The sequence below is a fragment of the Strix uralensis genome, chromosome 2 (genome assembly GCF_047716275.1).
Source record: "Strix uralensis isolate ZFMK-TIS-50842 chromosome 2, bStrUra1, whole genome shotgun sequence".
Classification (NCBI taxonomy): domain Eukaryota; kingdom Metazoa; phylum Chordata; class Aves; order Strigiformes; family Strigidae; genus Strix; species Strix uralensis.
In genome coordinates this window covers 35,676,156-35,693,896 of record NC_133973.1, presented here as the reverse complement: position 1 = coordinate 35,693,896, position 17,741 = coordinate 35,676,156, and the positions used below count along the sequence as shown (strand labels likewise).

Genomic DNA, 17,741 nt, shown 5'->3' with positions numbered 1-17,741 from the left:
TGAACTCACCTTACAGCTGGGCCGCCACAGTAAGACCACAAGCGAAACATCAGCCAGCAATTGTTAAAATGTACAAGCTATCTAAATCCTCAAATACTGTGGAAGTTAAAACAAACCACTGAACTAATTACAAAAAGAAAAATGATGACACAAAAGGAATTTCCTTAACCTCTAAACCAAAGTTGAAACTGATGTGCACCAGTTCCCTCCTTTGATCCTGGGACAAAAGATATGTGAAAATATCAGGCAGAGCAAAATTCAGTGACCATCTCTAAAGAATTACAAATGAAAAACAGGACTAGTTGTAGAAAGCGTCAGCAACTTAAACTGCAAGTTCTAAGGAAGTTCCCAGTCTGATAAACACCTTAGTATCTTCCAACTCATGGTCTTTCTTTGGGAGCTAAGTACTAGAAAATGATAAATACTACTTTTAAGATCTCTTACATTTGTGTGGCTGAAGTATTACTTGAATATTTGCTTTTGAAACTCTATACAACATTTGACCCTTTGGGAAGTCATAAAGGAACCATTCAAAAAGGAGCTGCACTTTCCAGTGCTTGACACTGTCATTTATCACTTAAAAGCTCTCAGGTAACTGTCATTTCAATTTCTTACCTGAACAGCTATCATCCTTGTATGAGGATTGCTTTTCATTAGAGGTACACCTTTCCTTTCTTTTTCCATCTTAATAACCTGTATACCACATGCAGCTTCATTTGTACTATTTGCAACAGCAAAATTGTCTTCACAAAATGTGTTATCCGAGTTCTCCAGATGGCACTGAAGGTCTTCATACATTTGTATTTCATTTGGTATGAAACTGCTGAAGTCGCATTTTCTGTCTGAAATTGCTGATTTGTCATTATCCTGATGAGCTACATGATCAGCATAAATATAACTAGGTTGCTTGGCAATATTTGACGTGACAGGCATTTTAGAAGGCACTGGCAATATTCTTTCATATTGATAACTGCAGGAAGCCCGAGGCAAAAATATACCAGGATTTTTAGAATCAAAGCACTTTAGTAAAATGTCTGAAAACGACGACTCGTTTTCTATGGTATCAATGTTCTGACTACACAAAGAAGGCACCGATTTACATGAAGTAGAAAACCAGGGCAAATATTGTGGAGTCTCATAACTTGCTACTGTTAACTCAGTAGATGTTGATATATAGGGTTGCTTAGGATAAGACAGCGGTTTGAATTCCTTAGCAGCTGGATTTAACTGTAGGTTGTTCTGGAAAGAATTTTCTTGCACATCACAGACTATATCATTTTCTTCTGCATTACTTCCAGTCTCATTTCTGTTTGTATTTTCTTTAATAAGAACTGCATGCTTTCTTAAGCCAATAAGATTATCCACCATAATGAAATGAAGGGATTTCAGAAGAAAGGATTTCAGACCACCTTCATCTTCTACAATCTTTCGAGCTTCTTCAGGGAAATGTTCATATTGCCCAACTAGTAATTCATTATTAATTTCCATAGGGCCATGTTCTTCCAAGATTTGAGAGTAATATCTTAAAGAAAAGTTGTTATTATTAAGTAACGTTTTTTCATGTAATTCTAAAATCATATTTCACAGGTTATATTTTCACAATACTACTTAAAAGCAAAGAACCTCTAGAACTACTTGTTTTGCCAATTGACAGGATCAACAGAAAGGACACAAACACCAAGTTAAAAAGATAAGCTTATTTTACTTTAGTTTAAAGCAGCAGAAAAAATAAGCAAGGTGACGCACCTGATCATTACTACATAAAGTTAACTATAGTGATTAAGAAAGATACATCACCAATTGCCCTCATACTTTACCATCATCCAGATCCGTACTTCAGCTGGGGAGCCCCGTCACAGCGAAGGATCAGAGAACCGCTCCCAGCAATTGGGAAGTCCTACGCAGTGCTTCCACTCGTAGGTGAGGTCTCCATCTTCGCTGTGAGAGGGTCCTGCTTTTATACAGTTTAGCAAACAAATCATATAAAAAAAGGGGCACGGAAACATCTGGTAGACTGGCTTCACTTCACTTGGGCACATCCCAGATTTGGCCAGGATCCTGGGCGCATCTGAGGAGTTCCTGTCTTCTAGGAAACATCTGGCTTAGGGTCCAAAAATATGTATTATCTATAGTTTTCAGAGGATATTAACATGGTCATATTTCATGCTGATATGATGCTGGTCAGGAAGTTCACTCAGAAGTGAACTTTAGTTTGAGGCCTATGGTTCAGGCTTTGGTTCAACACCTATGGTTCGAAGCCTTTTTATGTCACTGCTAAAGAACAATCATTTGGAAGCTGGTGTTCCAGCCAAGAATAAAAATTTTCTGTAATACTCTTACTTGTCCACCTCTCACTAAAAGCATGCAACTATTTCAAAGCATTAGTACATACCCACATATACCAAACCACCAGGATTCAAATTCTGGACTTAATACAATATGTTATAAAAATCATGAAGTAATAATATTAAGACCTTTAAACTGCTAAGCACAGAAATGTATACTTACTCATATAAGCTCTCACAGGTTTGATCTGGGTTATTATCAATAACTCTTTGATAATTACTATTTGAAATGACATAGAGAGCTTCAAACTCTTCTAGTTGCCCCCGAAGATATTCTGGGATTACAAATGGTTCATAAGAATTTGTAAAATCTCTGTAGCATCAAAAAAAAAAAAAAAAAGATATAAATAAATAGTGCATTTGAACAGTAATTCTTGTCTCTGAAAGTAACTTTATTTTTCACATATACTGAAAACAGTATACTGTATGGTAGCTACATAGTGCTAAAAATATACCCCAACAACAAAATTGTTTCTAACAAGCAAAATAAACACTATCCCCAAAATACTTAACTGTTGAATTAACTGACCTGCCACTAGCTAACACTAATAAGACCTGGCTCCTGCTAGCAGCTTTCACATCTATAAGCAAGAACAAAACCAGGCTCAGAATACAAGAGTTTAACTCCTGATTAACACACAGATTCTGAGCAATGCACTACAGACTACCTCAATCTAGCATCACAACCTGCTTGACATGGCATGGATGGTAAAGTTCAGTTTGTGACTGACTGGGTACATACAAACTTATCAACTAATTTCTTGCTACATTAAAATGGAATACAAAGCGAATAAGATCTTACTTGAAAGAATTGCTTCTGGCCTAGAAAATGTATTAGGCTGCAGCCTGGCAACCATTTGGTAACTTCCTACACTGTTAAGATCTTTAAAATTCTAATGCCCCTTACACCTACACTGGAAGCAGAAAAGTAATGGCTCTATACAAGCTCATATCAAAACCACTTAGATAGAAACACCAGGTCTGGGTTAACAAGACACTGTCTTCTCCGGTACCTGCAAAGCACTTTGGTGTCTGGGCACTAAAGGCAAAGATCACGACGGTACTTACAAAGTATTTTCTTCTATAAATATCTTATCTTCTTCTCGTGGTGCTGTACTAACTCCACTGGATAATACTAAAATAGACTAATTAAAAACAAGATTATTTTTTTAATCTCACAAAAGTATATGCAAAATGATCCACTGTAAAGACTATGAGTAACTTATTTACACTGAACCTTACTCATGTTCAGAGGCCATATGATGAACCGCAAAATTTTTAATTATCAGTACTAAGCCATAGCAAGAAAATTCTTCAGGTTATTAATTTCTTCTTCAGAACTTATTTTGAAAAGAGAAATTGGGATATCCAGCTCAATCTCCCTCTTTATTTACCAATTTCATCAAAATCCTAGATGTGCCTGATCTTAACTTGGATTAAAAGACTATTACAGCTTCACTTTGTTAACACTTTTGTATACCTTCTTTCCACTGGGCTGCACATCAACTGACTTTCTAGGAATCTCTTCCTTTACATTCGAGAGCCTTCAAGCTTTAATAATTTTACTACAAGTAAGTCTGAGTTATTCCTGGTTCTGCATGGTTTTAATCTGACATGTTATTCTCATGTTCACTGTTACAAATATTTTAGTTGTCCTTTATTATCTAATAACTTTATAAATATACAGACTTGTATAGATACATTCAAGTCAGAAAAAGAAAAAAATGGCTGATGACAATAGGAAAAATCTTAAATTTACTCCTGAAATTCTACTAAAATTATAAAAAGGTGGAGGCACGGAGGAAACAAAGAAGATTGTATCTGAAGGTTTCAATAAAGTGAAATCCTAGAAAAGCAGGACAAAAGACAGTGTAAGTTTCAGGTAGAATATTACTCTTAGCAAAATCTATAAAATACTGAACAACTAACAAATCTTTCTGAGCAATAAATGGAACGCTTGCATCTTCAGTCACTGATACGCCCCTAAAAATTATCAAGAAAGAAAGTTAAAGACATCATTTCGGATCTATTTCATGAAGTGTAAAGACAGGTTTTTCTTTCTCAAGATGACTGGTAAAGTGTCCTTCTGCAAATTTGCTATTTGTCAGTGCAAAATGAAACGGAGCAGAAAGTATTAATTACACAGTGCAGTCAGTGTACTGCATTCACATTCTCCCATACGGCAAATTAAGATCAAAAGTCATTCAGAGTTAAGACAGTGAATAGACTGAAGGTATTGGTATCCAGTCAGTGACAAAGTTATTAATAAATAACTGCTTTTTCAAGTTTAGAAATACCTTTTATACTGAAAAATTTGTATTTTAACAAAACAGAACTGTATTAATTGAGTCTTAACAGCATTAGACTACTTCAAGAATGAGCCTCCACAGGGTATTTCAGAAAACAGCCTCTATACATTTGAACTCCAGCAATTTAAAAAAACCTATTTGTAGTAAGTAGCTAAAAAGTTACTCACCCTTGAGTCTTTTGAGTTCTTCTTCCTGTTTTTGTTTTTAACTTTGATACTATTTGTCTGGAACAGAAAAAATAAAATTACTGTTTTTTTCACTAGAAAAAAAATTATGATGCATTTCCAAAACCAGTATGTAAATTTTAGGAAGTTTCATATTACAATTCTCATTCTGGTTTGACCAGCAAGATTTACAAGGTGAAGTATGCAATCTTCTCCATCTTCCATTCCCAGGTGAAAAATACAAAAAGAAACAGATTTACAAGAGACTATCCATGTTGTTCCTTTTCATCATTTTCCTCTTTAAACGCACAGAACATTGATTTTTAAAACCAGAATATTCTATCATTTCAGTATTTCAGATGCTTACTCATTACTTATAGCTGAAATTGCATATTTAAAGGCTGTGACATCCTGCACAACACAGTTTTGTGTGGGGAACAAGAAGCAAACAGAACTTTCCAATGTTCCAGTCACTTAAATTTTCTAAGATATGCAAAGACAAAGGAACTAAAATGCATCTTCACTTTTTAATAGCACTGTAATGATAGATTAACATAACTCTACTAACAGTAACTTACCTACAGTCTATTTTAGGATATAAGTAACATCAAAATAGAAGTACTTTTGTTGTAATGGCTTTAAATTCATTCTTGGATTTCCAATTCATGAAATGAAAGAGCAAAGAATTTCACATTTTATTAAGATGTATATTAATTAACTCTAAAGATTTATTCTGTATCAAAAGTAGATCCTGGATTTGTACAGAAGTTTATCCGCAGGCTAGAGTAATTTTAAATAAGAGTGCCTCAAACACATAATTAACCAAAATACATAATACACTTCTGCCAATCAGAATGGATTTTAATGAAGATACTAATCAAAAAGTGATTCAGAATGACATACACTAAGACTTAGGGGTTGAATCTGAAAAGCATCTATAAATGGTAACAAACAAATGCAAAATATGTCTAACACTTCAAATTACTTCACTTATTAGCGGAACAAACGTCAGATTCCTAGCCTTCCAATTTAATGACACCTGATACCTTTCCATTCGTTGCTTTTGACTGTAAAATATACAGTACAGTTAAGTGTCCAAAATTATGCAGACGCAAGTTAAGCACACTCAAGGAAAAATCATGCTTCAAGTGCAACTGTCATGGTAAACATGCAGATATAGCAGTTAGTAAGAACCTCTCTGTTTGTAAATTGGGCACTTTTTTTTTTTTAATTCCCCAATGATAACTTTAAAAAAAGCCCCTCTGAAAGTAACACCAAACTGCTGTTATCAAGTAATATGTAAATGCTATTCCCGTGCACCTTATTTGCCTTATTTTCCCTATCCAAAGGAGGCGATACAGCACATCAGTGTACCCTCATCTGCTTTCACTACAACTTCCTCATCTGCATTCTTGAAATGCTCATAATCTAAAGGGTATCTTGTTGATTTGTGCTTTAACTAAAGAGAAAACCCAACAAGTATTTTACTGATGTAGTTTAGGAAAAAAGGTATGCAGTTGTCAAAAGCTTTAAGAAAAGGGGCAGAGGAAATAAAACAAGAGTAAATCTCTAATCAGGTCTGAAGGATGATAAACTAAACCAAAAGATGCACATCTCTATTCACTTTTGCACAGCTTTAAAACACCAAATACATACTTGTTTCCGAGCTTACACCAAATAAACATTAAGTTCACTTACCGATATATTTTCATTTCCCTGCTTCTTTAATATAATGGTAGGGTCATCTATTGAAAGGATAACAAAGTCACATTCATAAACAGAAACAGTAATATTTTATGTAACTTCAACTGTGAGCTATGAAATTATAGTAATAATTATTATAATCCTTTATCATATACCACCAAAGCATCTCAAAGACTGTAGCTGCAGTATGTGCTTAAACTGAAAGATAAATACCTATTTTGGCTGGACATCATATGTGCATAAAGGTAAACCAACATGCTGGCTGTGGCACATGAAACAAACCAGCAGAAGGCAACCTCAAAAAGAGGGGCTTGCCTTTTGAGGCCATAACGCCTTTTAAACACGGAACACAGAAGATCCCATATGAGGCCGTTAGTCGTCTGCTGAGGTTTCAGTCTTTTACAGAGCCCATCAAATGTGGTGTAAAAACAGAAAAGGAAGATGACCTTTGTGTGCTTACCCATTTTATCGAAGAATTCATCTAAGGCTTGATGAAGAACTGGAAAATTTTCTCTGTTGTCTTCTAACAGCCATATAAAACAACGGGTTTTCTCTAGGGGTGGTTTTAAGAAATAATCACGAATTTCTTTGTCTTCAGAACTAGTTGTCACATAGTCAAATTTACTACCATACTTCTCATTCCATAGAGTGGTTAAAATAGAAAGGTCAAGCTCTTTTAAAAATTGCCCATACTGAAGGAGAAAGTTCTTTGTAGCTGTCAGACCTAAAAGAGAAGAACAAAAACATTTCATTCTAGCTTCAGAGTTTTAGTGCTTACAGTGTGATATTCCTCTTCAAAGAGGAACAGTTTGTGCTAGAAATTAGACAGTAGCCTAAACAGATTATGTAAAATGTTCTGTATCTTGAAAATACAAACAAAAATGATAAATGGAGTTCACATAAAATTTTACTCTTAGTCAACACCAAATAATTATTTGTATAATAAATCTATAGAAATTCCTTAAAAGACATGGGCGCAATAGAATAGAATTGAGAACCCAAATGTTGTCCAAGGTTTTGGCATCTTACATCCATTTTGCCTGCAAAAACAAACTTCCACCTTCATCCAATTATAAATTCAATAGGAAACTACACAGCAAGGCAACACTACCAAAGAGCACCAAGTTAAATTACCTCCAAGTTATACAGTCGGCTAAACTTTTATGACAAAAAACCCACCATGCTTTACTTTCCAGAAACAAATTATTTATAGAAATATTATCATTTAAGCCTACCTGGAATTTAAAGACATTAAAAAAACATATCTGTTCAATCTTCTCTTTCAACACAAAGCCCTGCCCACATTAGAATGGTTTACTTGCAGAGACAAGAGAGGTTATTCCTGTTTTATCAATGATCACACTTTCTTCTCTAGAAATCCTGGCTAAGGATCAAATAAATAAAAAAGAGGAAATCTTTACTTTACCATTTAAAGTTAAGAAAGCAAGACTGGAAAATAGGGAGGTTATCTTTTCATCCATAAACAGAACAAACATGACAGGGTAAGGTTTTCTGCTATTACATAAGCATATAGCCTACCCAAGTTGTTAAGATGTTTCAGCCATTTGTGCAATTTGGGATCCACTTCTTCCAGCTCACTCAGCACATGGATAAAACTCCTTGTTTTAACTCTGTTTTTTTCTTGAATTAAGTAACTGATAAGCTGCTCCATCACTTCATGTGACATGCTATTAGTTTTGGTATATGACATGTAATCCTCCTCACTGATTACCAACCACGAAAGCAATTCCTTTAATAGTTTGGAAGCATCACGAACAGCTGTTTTTATTTGCTCAGCATTTCGACTGATATGCTGCAGGACTCGATCACCAGCATATAAATCTTGAACATAACCTATAGCAGGATTTAAAAAAAAACCAAAACAAAAACAAAAACCAACAAAACAAGAGTTCATGTCTGTTTACCACAATTAAAAGCATAAACTTTAAAGTACAGATAATTTGGATTAAGTGATGTTTTTAATTATTTGCTTTATTGCAACACTGAAAATTACACTTTACGTATAAATTAGCCTCCACATTATGAATTTGACACTGGTTTAAATTTGGTTTACACAAAGACACAATCCTTAGCATCTTAACTAGATTTCAGAAAGAAAAACCAATTACCTGCAGCAACAGTAACTTCAAGCAACTGTCTATACAGATTTATCTGCGTGGGCTGCATGCCAGTCCTGATGCAGAAACAGAATTCCCCCAAACATCAGTTCTCAGAGCAAAGGCAAACTTCTGAGTGCCCGAGCATACACCTGGTAGCAAACCTTTGCCCTGACCCTGCCACTGGTTCTTTGTAAAACAAGAGTGAAAAAGATCACTGGCTCTTATCAGCCTTCACCCTTCATTACTCTTCAAGACTACACATTTATAGAATGCCAGTGTCAGAGCTGAACTCACAGCAACCATAGTCAAAAGATGTAGATCTGTAAAGCATTTTATTAAAAATGAAGCACTACATATTACACCTAGAATAATTAAGCATTGTAACAGACAGTTCCAAGCATACAAATAAATTAAATGAACTCTATGGGTATAAGCCACACCTGAGTTTATCCTGCAGGAGTCTGCATGAAAAACCTCTCTATGTTACAAAAATGCACACAAACAAGTGCTGCTCTCACTTGCACTCCAATTTACAAGCAGATTTGTTCTTATTTAAAGGTAGCTATGGCTGCTAATAAAACAAAACAAAAAACCCTTTTGTGATCTAGCTCTCCTCTGAAATTGGCCTCTCAACCTCTCAGACAGCTTGAGAGATTGAATTAGATGTTCTTTTGCAAGATCTCCTCACAAAATCTCCCCAAGCAAAAAAACAGGGTAATAGATACCTTGTTTCCACAGACATGCAAGATTTCAATTTTATTATGGAATTGACTCAGAACAAACTAAAAAGGTTGGCCAACACCAACGCACAGATTTTTGTAGAACTGTGTAAGTTGCTTCATGTTGACAGAGCCCCTGCATCAGAGCCCCAACTCTTATCTGCAGTACTGCAGGCTGAGTGTTTTTGTGACACTTTTTAGCTCTTAGAGGTTTTAAGGGCATTTGGGACAGCCAAGCCACATACATGTGAGTGACGTGCAGTGTATCCAAAGACCAGAACTAAAGCCATAGGAAGGGAAGTAGACTAGACTTAAAAAAAACAACACAAAGTCAACCGACCATGATTTTAGAAAACCACATGGAAGCAAAAGTAGTAATCTATGGTGCTAATGGAAGGGACTGCTCTCAAATAAAATGGTTAAGGAAAAAAACCCAGAAACTAAAAAGATTAGCACCTCAGAATATTTTATAGAGAAAATGCCAGGATATGTCATTGAACAGGCAACAGGGTTCTGGAGAACTCTGAGTGTGGCATGCGTGGGATGAAAAAGTGCCCACATAGTATTTAATACGAAATTCTACAAAGAAAATAACATGAGCACTATTTTAAAGCTAATAATACAGACAAAAATAAAAAAAAAAAATCATCACCCATTTTTGTTTGTGCTGTAGCTTGCCCTAATACAAAACGCAGTGTAAGTTCATACCTCTGAAATACAGAACACTGCAGATCAACTGGAACACAAAAGTTGAAGCATTAACCAACTACATACTTACAGGTTAAAGTATTTTATTTTCCCCAATCCTCTGAAATTTCAAGTCACTGCAGTTTCTGCGGTTAGGCTATTATTTGTTCTCTACCTGAGATGCACTTTTTTTTTCTTCCTGTAGCAGTGTCCTAACTTGCTGGGCATAAAGCTTTTTCTGAAACCACTTTTAAATAGAATAACTTGGAATTTGAGCCTTTACCCTCTTCAGGCTGCTTCTTCATGAAGCAATGAAGCAAGTATAAAGGTCTTCTACAAGGAACTCAACGATACACTAACATCTTACAGTTAATTTAGAAACTAAAACCAGAACTGAAGTAGAAGTAATCTTAAGTAAAACTGCAAGTCTTTGGGGGGGATTATGTTTAATATTAGTATTCTACTATAATTCCACTTAGGACACTCAGAATGCTATTTATGCTACCTCTTGATAACTTAGAGCAATAACCTATACTTTCACGTACCACTGTAATCACTGTATTGAGATGGCTCATTTCCCATCTGGTTTTCTTCTATTTTCTTTTTAGCAGAATTCTGTGCCTCTTCTCGTGCACGCTTTCTTCGTAACTTTTTTTCTTGTTTCATTTTTAGCTTCCTAAGACTGGAAAAAGCAATTAAGCAGTGAGCTTAAAGTTAGTTAAGTTGCCAAAGGAGTTAGGCACGTCTAAGTTTTTTTCCATGTCTTACAATAGCTATAAGCTCCATTCTACTATAAAATATTATGCTGAAAAGTACACATATAATAAAGCTAGTTTTCGTTTAGAAGAGACCACAAAATTTCGTAAGTTTCATAATAATCAAGTATGTAAGTGTAACAATATCCTCAAGTGTTACAATATCCTCAAATAATTTTTACTCCCATTAATGTCTGAATTAACTGAAATACTATCAGGTTTTTTTCTTAATTTATAACTCAGCATTTTGAACAACATATCAACATTTAGATTTCCTTAACTTTTAAAAATCAATTTTGTTTATCCTCTCAGCATGATTCCTCATTATTTATAACCTTACTTGACCAAAAATGTAAACTCTGTTATGTCAAAGGTACATGCATCAACAACTGAAATAGCATAATTATACGCAGTTTTTATTTACACTTCCTCAACATTCACACAAAGTTGGTTAGATAGCAAATGCTGTGAAACAGTGGTGTTGAACTTATGCCACACAGCAATATGTCTTCCTTCCAGCTAAAAATCTTGCTGAGTTTCTTCCCTCTAGCAAGGGGAAGGAATAGAACAATGCCTGCAAGCTCAGACTGAAAAGAGGTGGTATTCTAATCTAGATACATTTGACTATCACTGCACGTATAATTAAAACACTCAATCCATTAAGAAGAATATCAGACACCCACTCTTTTAGCAATCCAATTATTAAGTGTCTTAGCACAAATGAAAGACATGTATGGAGAGCAAGAGTAAAGCAACAGTCCTCAAGTTCTACACATAGCCGCCAAATCACACTTTCCCCAAACAACATGTTACTTCCCTACTTCACTGCCCAGAGACTTCACAATGAAATTAGGTTTCAGGTGCAGATGACTGCAGCAATTTATATTCAGAAACTATTTGTTCAAATTGTCAGGAAGCCAGTGATGCAATGGACAACTTATCCCTCAATATAGAGGTGTGGAAAATCTGATTTGCATCAACTCATATGCTGTATATTTGAAAACAGTTTCCTGTGACCAAACTGAAAACGTTTTTAAAGAACTGTATGACCACTAGAGAGCTACCAATAATTTATTCAGCAATACCAGTTAATGCCCTCCTGTGCTCATTTTATAAATCTGTAACTCCGTATCTTGTTTTACAAGTTGATTTAAATGCTTTTATAATTGAATCATATTTTACCAGACTTTTTAGTTTATCAGAGTCAAAGGGCAAGAACAGCCTTCCAAAGTATTTGTTGTATTTTAGCAATTCTTAGAAAGGCATGAAAAACAATCCTAGAGAAATCTGGTTTGTTCTCAAGTTAGTTTAAGCAGTAGAGAGCTTACCTTGAACATTTCTGTTTAATACTGGCTCTTGGTGGTTCCTTAGGTTTTGTGATTTTTTGTTCAAACTATCAAAATAAATGACATCATATTAATTAAATTTGGGTTACAATGCAACATTGTATACTCAAAACCCAGGGACATTTACTGCTTTCCAAAGCATCAAAAGTAATACTACAAAAGAAAAAAATACAGCCTACATAAGCCTTATGAAGGTCTACCTAAAATTATCTACTACTGCTACAACCTGGTATATAGCAATACATCTTAATCCGCAGAAAAGACAGATTGAAAGATAACACAAAGTGATGAAGAACTGGAGGCTGTTTTGCTTTACCAGTAGGCAGGAAGCAAACTTTACAATAATTTTTTTTTCTTCTCATAGACCAATACTGGTCTAGGAAGAAGTATCAATCTTCCTGTGACTCTGTAGAGAGTAAGAGCACTCTTCCAGTACAATTATTTTGTTTAGCAAGATTAGCTCTGAGTTAAACTAACAGTTCCTTTCATGTCCCTCTAGCTAAATATAAAACAAAGCTCCAGTTCCCACCCATTGCAGTTCTAATCAATACCATAAGGTAATGCCTGCTCCACCAAAAGAACAAATAAGAAGAGAACAGATAATTAATATTCAAAAATAATGCTCAGATTCTGTAGTTAGATAGCATATTACTTATGAGTTTGCAGTTACCAGTCTCATCTTCACTTAATCTCCTTTACCAGAGTAAATATTTTAAATATTATTTTCATATTTGATATGAACATCTACTTACTTCACATTTTACCAGACCAGAAGAACTGAAAATAACGATTTTTGAAATAAGGCCTGTACAATCAGGAGTGAAACACAATTCTTGAAGAAAATCCTGCAGGAGATGATACACACGACAAAGACATTTAAATTCATATAAAATGTATGTTCTTACACAGATTACAGTTTCTTAATTTGACGTCACCAATAGGTTATAAAGCTAGCATTTTATAGAGCTAAACTCTTACTGGATGAGGAAAGAAAGTGACAGCTGACTTGGCAAGGACTGCAAATCAAAAGGATCCTAGATCTGTGGCACACACCAGTTATTCCCCAAGCTATAGCAAAGCCCCTCTTCCTCCAACTTCAAGAGTCAACTTTAAGAATATTTTTTTATGAGTTCATACTCTGCCTGGATTTCCCTTCATTTTACACTGGTTGCTGATACTATGTTTTGTAAAATTCCTTTAGACACACTCAGTGTTGAACTGTTGCTTCAACAGCAAGACTGTAGAACAAATAAAACAATTTAACAAGACTTTCCTGTCTCTCCTGCCAGTGTCATGCAGGCAGAACATCAGGCTGTAGCACTGCCCTTATCACAAACCAAAGGAATATGATAATCTTGACTAAGAAAAAATAAAATGCTTATAGTCTGACATGGCTCTTACCTTATCATTTTTATCACTGTAGTTTGTTGTTTTCAACTTTTTCCAACAGCTGATATGAAACTCCACTCTACATTGCTGGCAACAAGTAATACGTATAAAACCCTAATATTTGAGAAAAAGTATGAATTTAGTATCTTTAAAAAACAACAGAAAACATTACACAATTTAACAGTAGATAGGATAAGATGGTGTGTTCCAGATAGCTCTTTAATATGAAAGTGGGCAGGAAACATGTAAACATGAAGTCTTATCTCCCAAACCCTTTTAAACTAAAATTTTACCTTGAAGTCTGGGTCTGTAAAAAATATTTGGACTTTGGAGTAGCCATGGCATTGCTGATAGCGACAAATTGCATCTGGTTGTGGAGGGAACTTGCATTCCTCAATACAATTCTTTAAAATCAACTGAGAAACACAAAATGATATAAGACAAATTGCACAGAAACCAGGAAAAGATGCAGTATCTACTTAGAAACTTCTAGGGAACTCTGCAGTGAAACACACATCTCTCGAACAGCAGATGACTAATACCAAAAGAACAACTCTTCTGTCGTGAAAGCTATGGAAGACTGTGCTTTTATGGCAAAACATTCAAAAAGCTCATTTGAACTGCTATCAGCTCGGTACTCACAGCTTCCCTGTATGCAGGTTTATCTTGGACCAATGTTTTACATGCTGACTAATTCCAAATGTATGAGAATATAGTAAGTTTTCAATTGCCAAAACGATGAGCCAGATTACTCAGATAATGTGAGGAAAATGGAACATCTGCTCATTTCCGCCATTTCCCAGCATTTCAGAAGTGCCTCACCCGCCATCTGGGTTACACGATCAAGTACATTCCCAGGAACAGCTCAGACCTGGCCCTGCACAGAAGCTAGTGAGATCTCCCAGAATAGTGTAGTGAGGTAAAGACATTAGAGTGACTTTATGTAAAGTCAGTTCAAGTCCCACAGGGTTGGCATTGAGCCCAGATTAACAAAACATTATGAGAAACAAACAGAACACCAGTTACAGCCTTTCAGATATTTGCACTACACTCTCCAGAAGTCCCAGACCATGGATTTATTACTGGTCAGACTACTGTGGTGTCAGCTGGAAGTCTATGAGAAATCTTTAGGTCAGTTTTTTGTTTAGGAAGCAACAATACTGCTGCTTCTACCAGAAATGAAACAGGTCAGTATAGCCAGGTGCATACACTGAATAACCTAGCAAGTTCTACTGTGTCAAATTGCCTTCACGCAGAGGAGCTTACACGTCCTGCCTCTCATGGCATGGTTTATCCAGAAACCCTTCACAAATAACAGTGACTCAGTTATAGCTTAAACCAGTTAACTACTTTAAAAAAAAGCTGTTCAGTGTGAGAAAGCAATTTGTAATGTCAGAACCACAAGTTTTAGACCTTTCAAGTCAAACAGGGAATTTTACCATACAACTCCCATCACAGCAACCGAGAACTGTATGGTCAAACTCTCCTATCTGGTTTTAAATATAGCATCACTGCTGCAATTTTCAACTTCACTTTTTTCCTAATTCAAATTTTTAACCAGTTCTCTCTAGCATTACATCGTGTATAGTATACACATCTACTTAAAGTCTGCAAACATGAAACTAAGAAGTAGATACATTATGAAACACTTGGAGCAGATTAGAACCATATTATTACATAGAAATACCCAAGCATAGAGCCTGACACAGAACCCCCACCCTTGCACTGCAAATGGGATGCCTCCCACATGTTCAAATTTGTTGTCAAGTTCTGCTCCACAAAGACCAGGCCTCGGGGCTGACAACGTTTCAGACAATGACCAGCGGTGCTTGCTCTGGCTGCTCCAGGCCAAAATCTTCCTTTTGCTTCCCTTCTTTCTTTGGCCTTGATAATGGAGAAGCAGGGAGGCAGATGACCACCTTTTTATTTTTTGGAAAGGCCATTTGACAGAACAGGTTTTTATACTTTTTTTTTTTTGTAACATACCTGTAAATTCTCTGTTCGTGTCTCTTCAATGACCCGAGATGTTGTGGGCCAAGTTAAGACTCCAGGTACAATCTTGTGATTAACCATTGTTTGTGATTTCATGAACTGATCGAGTGCATCTGAAAACCTGAAGTTTGAAACAGGTACAACATGTTCAAATCATATATGAATAACTTCTACATGGCCTGTAATACTTCCACGATTCGTTTTATGATCGAAGGGAAAAAAAATGGTAACTGTAAGAGTATGTGGAATGAAAGTGCACCTGGATCATTAACTTACTGGTTTAAAGACTCTTCAGTATAAAAGACTCAAAAGCGTAAGCCTGGAAGCCAGCCTGGATAAGGGGCTCAGAATCCAGGCATGGATGTGAGGCAGACTGAGAGCCTGCACTAATGCTCAAGGGACCCGTGAACATGGGTGTGTTTGTCAGTACAGAGAGTGAGGGCATGTGTATGTTCACAAGTGACCTTCAACCCGGATCAGCCAGAGAGGAGGCACAGGACTCTGCTACCTATACTTATGTTTTACATGAGTTCAGGTAGCGCTATACATGGGAGCTGCTCTGCCTGGGCTAGTCTGGGTGGCCAGCTGTGCTGGGGGCAGGGGGGGGGTGTGTTGTACACACACCTCTTTGGAGGACACACACAGCCTCACTACAGGTCAAAACTTTTAAGGGAAACAAGAACCACATCTATGGGACTGGGACGCAGGCACCTCTTGCGTCTCAGACTGCACCTGGCTACTCTGCAGCAGTGGGAAGGAAGAATCCTCTCTCAGCATCCCACACTCTCTGACCAGGCGCTTTTAGATATTCCACATGAGGAGGATTTAAGGTTTAAAATCAAACTTATTTATTTGGCATCGTATTGGGTTTACATGCAAGGTTGGGCAGGGGGGTGGGGACCACTGCTGCAGGGGCAGCCTCTGTAAGGAGAGGCCAGGGCTGCCCCAGTTCCAGTTGGCTCCAAGGAACCCACCACAAGGCACATTAATTAATTGTTATTATTAATGTTATTAATAATAACATTACCAGTTTCTATACGCTTACTGTCAGGACACTGGGAAGAAATACTGCCAGGAATACGTATGTTGGAGCCAGCTCAAGACTTCACTCTCAAGTTTATTAGTTGTCCAGTTTCCGCACTTTATGATTGGCTGAGCCACGCATACACTCCCCCCTGCCCTCCCCATGCTGGTCTGGCTAGCTCAGGAAGACATCGCTCTTTATCTCAGGGAACCCAGTGACTCACTGGTGCAGCTGCCTTATCTAAAACCAAGGTTACCCCCCAGTCTCCCTGGTGCTGAGATAAGTTAAGCTTTCTCAACGATACATTTTTCCCTGAGATCATAGTTTTCCACCCTTCTCCTGTGAGCTCTCCTCCACTGCAGGGATGTGCTGTTTAGTCATATCCCTATGCCCTACAGTCCACTCGATTCAGCAGCTTCCATTACATTCTTAGCAGTAACAAACTTGAAGTTGTTTGATGTCTGATGTATGAATTTAGTGATTAATGAAGAATAATTAAAAAACCCACACACATCATTTCCCAAATGAAAATATTTTTTGTATCAAATATTGAAGCTTTGTATTACACCAACCTGTTTTGTCTGAGGTATACTTTTCCAATTCCATAGTATGCCAAACAACCAAATCTTTCTTCCTGGTACTGTTCAATTATTTTCTTAAATTGCTCTTCAGCCTTTGTCAATGCCTTAAAAATAAATTTAAGACAACAATATGTGACACTTTGCCAGAAGCTTTTCACTTTTCCTCTCCTTTTCTGCTCCAGTAGACTGGGTCGGTACACCCTATTCTTTGATCAGTCTTACAAACAGTAAGGGAAATTAAGCAACCTTATGATCACACACAAAGCTCCCTTTTTAAAAAAGAAACTTATTCTGTAAACATGGGCTCCCTCTGAAATAATTAAATTAAATGATTGAGCTCACTGAGCCACAAACACCCAGAGATTTTTAAATTCATTTTGAGACACTGAATATTTTTAAACATTGCAGAAAAAAAACCCCAAACAAACCCAAAAAACCCCCAAACAACCCACACTTCTGTTTCAGTGTTTTCCAGAACCAAAACCATTCTCTTTCTCTTGTTTTAGAAGCAGAATGTTTGTCTTAGAAAGATTAGTGCATAACCACATTACAACAGAGTAGAAGAACAGTGATTGACTATACTTCATTAACACTTAAGAATCTCAT

General features: G+C 36.4%; 1 protein-coding gene across 7 annotated transcripts in view; it reads right to left on the bottom strand.

Moving 5' to 3' along the window:
• Positions 1–17,741, bottom strand: part of TTC3 (tetratricopeptide repeat domain 3) — a 62,737-nt gene that overhangs the window by 12,596 nt on the left and 32,400 nt on the right. For 6 of the 7 annotated variants that reach the window (XM_074858328.1, XM_074858327.1, XM_074858331.1 and 3 more), the window contains exons 20-33: positions 17,127–17,239; positions 15,525–15,651; positions 13,832–13,954; positions 13,551–13,652; positions 12,902–12,994; positions 12,132–12,196; positions 10,594–10,730; positions 8,062–8,376; positions 6,983–7,246; positions 6,517–6,563; positions 4,822–4,878; positions 3,414–3,490; positions 2,509–2,658; positions 616–1,522 (exon numbers count right to left, since the gene is read on the bottom strand). In XM_074858328.1, coding sequence (XP_074714429.1) covers positions 616–1,522; positions 2,509–2,658; positions 3,414–3,490; positions 4,822–4,878; positions 6,517–6,563; positions 6,983–7,246; positions 8,062–8,376; positions 10,594–10,730; positions 12,132–12,196; positions 12,902–12,994; positions 13,551–13,652; positions 13,832–13,954; positions 15,525–15,651; positions 17,127–17,239 — 2,577 coding nt within the window. The remainder of the gene's footprint in view (positions 1–615; positions 1,523–2,508; positions 2,659–3,413; positions 3,491–4,821; positions 4,879–6,516; positions 6,564–6,982; positions 7,247–8,061; positions 8,377–10,593; positions 10,731–12,131; positions 12,197–12,901; positions 12,995–13,550; positions 13,653–13,831; positions 13,955–15,524; positions 15,652–17,126; positions 17,240–17,741) is intronic. The other variant, XM_074858333.1, reaches the window with a different exon arrangement.